This window comes from Triticum urartu, unplaced genomic scaffold (genome assembly GCF_003073215.2).
Source record: "Triticum urartu cultivar G1812 unplaced genomic scaffold, Tu2.1 TuUngrouped_contig_6606, whole genome shotgun sequence".
NCBI classification, from domain to species: domain Eukaryota; kingdom Viridiplantae; phylum Streptophyta; class Magnoliopsida; order Poales; family Poaceae; genus Triticum; species Triticum urartu.
Window position 1 is genome coordinate 1,027 of NW_024117380.1, and position 7,861 is coordinate 8,887.

Here is a 7,861-nt window from a genome sequence, read left to right on the forward strand (position 1 = left end):
CCAATAGGCTCTCAGCTGGGCCAAATCGTGGAGAGAAGCTAGGAACATCGCCGAACGAATGGAATCGCCATGTGAAGTTCGAAGCAAGCTCCAGAAGCTGATTTTGTGGAGTTTGAGAAGCTCAGAGAGGTTCAGAACAGGCCCTAAATTTTGTCTTTTTTTTTGAGGTAGCACTTCCGTTTTTTTGAGACAATGGCAGCACTTCCGTTGGTGTCATGGGTCCGGAAGCAGGTGGAGTTGGCACAATGGCACTGGGCCGGGCTGGTTTTAGGTGGTCTGGAGGATCAGTGATAGATTGAGCCCAGACAGAGCCAGAGGAGAGGAGAGGGAAATTAATCTCGACGTCCGTCGTCCGCCTAGGCACAGCCGCGTGCCGACACTTCAAGCGCCGGAGAGCAATGGCGGCGGCGGCAGAGCTGAAATCGTTCTCCTCGCAGATTGCCGTCATGGAAGACACCATTGGTTTCTCAGGCGATTGATTTGCCAACCAACCAAGACCAGATTTTGCTACAGCTCACACAGCTACTGTAGCTACAGGTGAAAGATAAGGGAAGAAGAGAGTCTCTGCTCTTCCCCCAATCAATCATTGCAACTTCCAGTCAGCCACTGCTCCACTCTCCATCTCGTTTCCTCGGTCCGAGATCCAGCGGAGGTCTCCGACTCTCCATCCCCGCCGCCGCCGGTCAGCGCGCTCCTCTCGCTCGATCCAATGGCAGCGTAGCAGGCCTTCTCTAAGTAATCGCACCGTTTTTCTTCTTACTTAAGTTTCCCCTTACTAATTTTCCTCCAGATCTGCTGCTGCTGTTTCGGATGCAGTCAAGTTCCATATTGTTGCCAATCAGGCGTGCTAAGCAAAGCAAAATGTCTTTGGTATCACTGCTTTCTCACAATTTTCTTTCTGTTACCAGCTATATTAAAAAAAACAGATTAATTGCTGAATATCTATCTGCTGCAAGTTCCCTAAATTTCCCCAAACTCTTCTGCACTCACTCTCCCTTTTGTTTGGTCCAGAGGACGTTTGTTCTGAATTTCTTACAGAGGTTTTGACTTAGTTGCTACCAACCTGACTAATTTATCATGCTGACCAATTGATTATGCCGCAATTCTTCAGGTGGTGTGGTGTACATCCCCAAGGTCGCGCTTCTTCCACACGCCATCTTCCCAATGATACTTTCTGACGCACCTGCAACCGGCTGAGAGGCTGATCTCAGCTTCATCATCCTCTAACAGTGCCCGTTCTCTTATCTCCGAGCTCACACGCTGCAGGGCTTCTCTAGGTAATCTCCCCTTTGAGAAAAACTCTCAGGATAAACTAAGTTGGGTGCTCTTGCATATGCTCTTGTTGCATGATTGTAGCTTGTTAACTTAAGAAACTGCTGCTGCTGCTGCTGCTTAATCATGTTCAGGATGCTGTTAAGTTCCATCATGTTACCCAGGAAAGATCCCAAGTGTTGTTAGTTTGTCATATGATGAATGTCTTGAAATCATTGCTTTCGCAACCGATTCAGTTGCAACCTTTTTCTTTTCTTTCAGATTGCTCTATCTCTATACTTTCTGACGCACCTGCAACCGGCTGAGAGGCTGATCTCAGCTTCATCATCCTCTAACAGTGCCCGTTCTCTTATCTCCGAGCTCACACGCTGCAGGGCTTCTCTAGGTAATCTCCCCTTTGAGAAAAACTCTCAGGATAAACTAAGTTGGGTGCTCTTGCATATGCTCTTGTTGCATGATTGTAGCTTGTTAACTTAAGAAACTGCTGCTGCTGCTGCTGCTTAATCATGTTCAGGATGCTGTTAAGTTCCATCATGTTACCCAGGAAAGATCCCAAGTGTTGTTAGTTTGTCATATGATGAATGTCTTGAAATCATTGCTTTCGCAACCGATTCAGTTGCAACCTTTTTCTTTTCTTTCTGATTGCTCTATCTCTTCTCTGAATCTAAGGCCGAGCTTTAGATTCCCCAATTTTTTTCCATCGGTGCATTCACTCTCCACCTCTCTCTCAGGCAAGATGTCGGTCTGTTTGAATTCATTCTGAACTTTTGACTTGTTAGGTCCTGACTACCCAATGTGTGATTCTTTAGGTGTTGTAGTGCTAGACGAAGCTTCATCCACGGAGCAGATTGCTACGGCCATCTCCCTTCCTGCTGCTTCCGAAAACACCTGCAGCATGCTGAGAGGCTGAGCTAGAGCTCAAGCCGAGCATGGCCCAGGCCGTGATTGGAGCGATGGGCACCCTCCTGCCCAAGCTAGCCGACCTAATAACCAAGGAGTACAACCTTCAGAGGGGTGTCAGGGGCGAGATCATGTTCCTCAAAGCCGAGATGGAGAGCATGGAGACAGCTCTCCTCAGGATTTCTGAGGCGCCAATCGACGAGCCACCGGACATCCAAGTCAAGCTTTGGGCCAAGGCTGTGAGAGACTTGTCATACGATCTGGAAGATAGCATCGACAAGTTCATGGTGCGCATTGAAACTCATGGCCGACCAGAGAAGTCCCATGGTTTCAGGGATTTCATTGATAAGAGCCTCAGCCTGCTGACCAAGGGCAAGATTCGCCACAAGATCGGCATTGATATCAAAGACATCAAGAGCCGCATCAACGAGGTCAGCGAGTGGCGTGATAGGTACAAGGTTGACGGTGTGGCCGCTGCCAAGCCCGTTGGTCCAACTACTGATACCCTTCGCCTATCAGCCTTGTATAGAAAGGCCACGGAGCTCGTTGGGACTGACGAGAAGAGCGTTGAGGTAATCAAGATGCTGACTGAGGGAGACGAGGTTTCCAAGAAACAGCTGAAGGTGGTCTCTATTGTTGGATTTGGTGGATTAGGCAAGACCACCCTTGCTAATGCAGTCTATGAGAAGCTGAAAGTGCAAGAAGATAATCAAGAACTGCAATTCGATTGTTCAGCTTTTATTTCCGTGTCTCTTAATCCTAACATGGAGCAGATTTTCAAGAGCTTGCTCCATCAACTTGACAAGCATAGGATCCAGAACACCAATGAGGCATTGTGGGGCGAAGAACAACTCATCCGTGAAATAAGAACATTTCTTGAAAACAAGAGGTAAGTATGTGCATATGTGTCACCGGCATAAAAACTACAATAGTGCAGAACTCTCAAGTTTTCTATTTGCTTTGCCATTAAAGTTAAGCTTTATTATGTATCTCAATTCTGCTTAATGTATGAGAACTTAAATAGCCTTATAATATATGTGTTTTGGTACTAAATGAAGGTACTTGATTGTTATTGATGACGTATGGGATAAGTCCGTCTGGGAAAACATCAAATATGCGTTGATTGACAATGAATATGAAAGTAGAGTAATCACAACAACTCGCATCCTTGATGTTGCCCAGCAAGCTGGTGGTGTCTATCGGCTGAATCCCCTTTCTGTTGTGGACTCAAGAAAGTTGTTCTATTATAGAATATATGATATGGAGAACAAGTCACCACCTAGTCAATTGGTTGAAGTATCTGAGAACATTTTAAAAAGATGTGGGGGTGTGCCGCTAGCTATCCTTACAATAGGTAGCTTGCTGTGCAACAAAAAGGGAAGAGCACATACACTTGAGTATTGGTCCAAGGTGCAGAAATCTATCAGTTCAGGGCTAGACAATAATCATAATGATGTGAAGAACATGAGAAGGATATTATCAGTCAGTTACTCTAACCTACCTCCACACCTAAAGACTTGTTTACTGCATCTTAGTCTATACCCAGAGGATTATAAGATTGCAACAGAACAACTGATATGGAAATGGGTGGGTGAAGGTTTTGTGAAAAAAGAACAGGGGAGGAGCTTGTATGAAGTAGGAGGGGATTATTTGGATGAGCTCATTAATAAAAGTTTGGTCCAACCTGTAAAATTTGACAATGCAAATAAAGTGCGCTCCTGTCGTGTGCACGATATGGTGCGTGACCTCATCATTTCCTTGTCAAATGAGGAAAATTTCCTAACAACAATAGGTGGTCCGCAATCAGAGTATCTACCAAGTAAGATCCGCCGACTGTCCATCCAGCCCTGCATTCAAGAAGTAGCTAATCAGTTGTCAACCATGGGCTTGGCCCATGTGAGGTCACTTAGTGTGTCTAGTCCAGCTTTTAGTTTATTGCCAACACTGTCGGGTTTTCCAGTCCTATGTGTGTTGGACTTAACTGACTGCTGGCAGGTGGATAATAATAGTTGGAAGGATATCTGCAATTTGTTTCACCTGAGATATTTGAGTTTAAAGGGAACTTGTATCACTCGGATCCCGAAAGAGATTGGAAATCTGCAATTTCTGCAAGTGCTGGATATCAGGTGCACTGAAATAGAAGAAGAGCTGCCGTCAACCTTTATTCAACTAACACAATTGTTGTTATTCTGCATGCCTGATAGCATCTATTGTGCAGTGCCTAGGTGGATGGAGATGAATCAAAACATGCCCATACTAACATTCACAGAAGCAGGCAGTGACGAAGATGTAAGTATAGTTGTTCACATTTTCGAGCAACATGTAAAATATTTCTTTACATTTGTGTATATTTCTAAACCTTATATGCAATTAGTGGAAGTATACGCTTGCTTCTATTCTTTTTAACCTTATATAATTTTATCGTATTACGGTACTTATTTATGCATTTGAAACATTGTCATCTAGTGTTTTTTCATAAGTTAATATTTCTATCATTTACATTATAAGTTCACTATAAATTTAGCTTGGTGTTCTATTTTTTATCTATGCAATTTGTTCTTATCATATGTGATCCACTATGATACCACAATAATAAACTGTACTGGAATCGACTTGGTTGCACAATGGGTGGTGAACTACCCAGAATGAAGTCAGACCACCCTTTGTAAGCCCATATGGTAGCAACTAGCAAATTCCCACTATAACATGTTTTGTAATGAGATAATATGATTCTAGTGTTATATCTTATGGATAAGAGCCTATTCACTATTAACTAGACTTTGCACATCGTCCTAACAAGGAAGTTATTTTCTGACTTGTTTTTGCTGCGCAAAACTTTTCTTTTTAATCAGACAGGAAAACAATAATTCTATTACATGAGATTTGTTACAAGGAAATAACTTATAAAATAATGCTTATATCGTGCATTTTTTGCTGCATATTAAGGCAACATGTGATTACCACTGGTACACTTACACCTTTTAGTGATGGGTGAAGTACCCTCTATCTCTGACGGATTTCACGACTGTTAGAACATCCCTGTCAGTTATGAGTACAACCATGATTGATACCTATGCGAGATATGGAGATCACAATGCAACAATAAAACCACTAGACATGGATTTCAAGACAGCTTGGCTGTGGGCTCGATCTGCTGTTATTGCCTGATATCTGGTCCCTGAAGCACCATCACAAGCTCGGAGACACGCTGCTGCTAGATTGGATACCACTGAGATGACGCGTCCCCAGTGTTTCTCTCTTGGGGACCTGCCAAAGTCACTGTACCATTGAAGCTTGGTCTACATTTATGTGAAGAAAAACATATTTCTAGATATAGCATATAAGGGATACCGGAGAAGTCGTTCATATACACTATGATGACATAATTAAATTTGTTTGCATTCTTTTTAAAACATGTTATACTTTGTGTGCTTACATGGCTAAATTGTCCTGGATCAATGCATGATTAAGATTAAGTGCTCATCATTCGCCTGAGGAGGTATGAAGGGTATCATAGAGCATTGTTAAGTTCTTACTCGTCACATAAGATTTACACATCTACAGTAACCAAGTACACATGCGTAACCAGACTGTCATGATATGTTGTTGATTGCATGCTGAAATGTTTTCTGCTAATCACACTAAAACATAGACACTACAAAACATTATAATGTTTCTTTTTTTTATGATAGGCACGAGCTGATGATTTCATCAATAAGGCCAGAGATCAGGTACAACTCAACAACCTCTCAAAGCATTACATCCAAATCAAGCCAGTTATATTGTATTCAAAAGGAGAAGATGCTTTTCTGCTTTTCTATTCAAAATGAAGTCTTTCTGATCAAATACGGGGCAAAACACTTGTAACCCCATGCACGGAGAGTAGGCTTTTGTTGGCCTTTTATGGCTAGCTCTATTTTTATATTTGAAATTCCTTAATTATTGAAAAATGCTAATCGTACATGGCTAGCCTTTTATGTGCCAGAAAAACTTCCTGAAAGCTTGAACATAGCCTCTCAATTATTTGTAGAGGCTTGCTATTGTAACAGTAGTTGCCTAGCAACCGATAAATTTTAATTAGCCGATATGGGAATTGTCACAACACGCATGTCATTTGCATTTTGTTATAAGCATGCAAGGGGTCTCACCTCACCCAGGGAAGGAAAGAACAACATGCATGATAAACGAATTGTAATTTTTTCCCTGCCTACATAACGAAAGAGTGATAGTGTAGTACCAGCAGCTTACTGTGTACACCTGCTTTTGTGGATTCAAATAATTTTGCAAAGATTGTATTTATCTAGAAACCACCTAATTGTGTTGTTTGGTCAGTTGAAGCAGCAGAGGATAGATTCATTAATGCGGTATCGCGATACGCTACGAAGAGCACAGGTAAGAGGTAGCTGTCGAAGCTTAAATAAACCTGTCTTTGCTCCTGGAAATGAAGGCACTGACGTAATTCTGTCATTTGGTCAGCTCAAGAAACAGATAGCCTCAGGGGCGGACCCAGAAAACAAGATAGCCTCAGGGGCGGACCTGGACAAATAGATAGCCTCAGGAGCGGACCCAGAAAAAAATTGGAGTGGGGGGCAAATCAGCGTTTTATCACTTCTTGAACAATATCTGAAGTAATTTTCAGTGAAATAAAAGCAAACTTTACTGAAGTTTGAAAATGGAGTGGGGGCATAGGCGCATAGCCCCCACTGGCCTATATGTAAGTCCGCCCCTGGATAGCCTCAAGGGCTCAGCTGAAGCAGTCTGCGTGCTCCTGTTCCAACATCCAGACTGCACAATTGTCATTTTTCCACGTTCATATTGAGTTGTTTTCGGATGTTGATGTTGAAAATACCCCATGTATTGTTATATTTTCTTACGTTTGCGAATTATCGGGCAATATGTCATCTTATTACTTGAACAATTTTTGTCAACATTTACTAGCAAAGCATAGCACTTGTATATTTTCATGAGCATAGCTATTGAATATGAAACAGGGGGGAAGCATTGGGGATCAAGCTTGTTTTCCCGGATATATACTTTACTTTACTGCAGATGGTTTGTTCACACTAGCGTGCTTTGGGTGGTGCATTGGCTCCAACTCTGCCACCACTTTGAAATTGTGATTGATCTAGGCTAGGCATGTGTTCATGGCAGAGGGAGTTGTTGAGTATATGTGTTATGCGCATATTGTGTATTGGGTCCACCTCCTAGTTTCTTGTATAGTCCAGGTCGTTGTCCACCGCTGTACATCATATATACGTGTGATTGCACCTGATCAATACATCGTGCAATTCCATCATCATACATGGTATCAGAGTTTTTATATTATCTGGTTATCCTTAATAACTATTCTCATTATGGGTGGACTTTTCCTTTGTGACAAAAGTCGGATGCACTTTCCATCTTGACGGCTTTTTACTCCTGTGTCAGCACGAAGTTTGTGCATCCCATTCTTGCTCTTCAGACTGACAATAGAAAAGTGTTCGACAATCTTGCTTTCCGCACTTTTCTGTCGCATCATGCCACAATTTTTCGTCTCACTTGCCCGTATACTTCACAGCAAAATGGTCAAGCCGAACGCGTCATTCGCACTCTGAATGACTGCGTTCGCATGCTCCTGATTCATGCGAACGTGCCGCCTCGCTTTTGGTCGGACGCACTTGCTACCGCGTCGCTTCTTAACCTCCAGCCA

General features: G+C 42.7%; 1 protein-coding gene and 1 long non-coding RNA gene across 2 annotated transcripts; both read left to right on the plus strand.

Moving 5' to 3' along the window:
- Positions 1-2,179: 2,179 nt before the first annotated feature.
- Positions 2,180-4,398, plus strand: LOC125530856 (disease resistance protein Pik-2-like; the record flags this gene model as incomplete). The annotated part of the gene is made up of 2 exons (XM_048695275.1): positions 2,180-3,061; positions 3,231-4,398. Coding segments are annotated over exons 1-2 (2,028 nt in total), but the record flags the coding sequence as incomplete, so codon positions are not given.
- A 7-nt stretch (positions 4,399-4,405) lies between these two features.
- LOC125530857 lies at positions 4,406-7,201 on the plus strand. The gene is made up of 4 exons (XR_007293007.1): positions 4,406-4,461; positions 5,865-5,903; positions 6,505-6,564; positions 6,649-7,201. It is a non-coding gene; the product is annotated as an uncharacterized LOC125530857 (long non-coding RNA).
- The last annotated feature ends 660 nt before the right edge of the window (positions 7,202-7,861 follow it).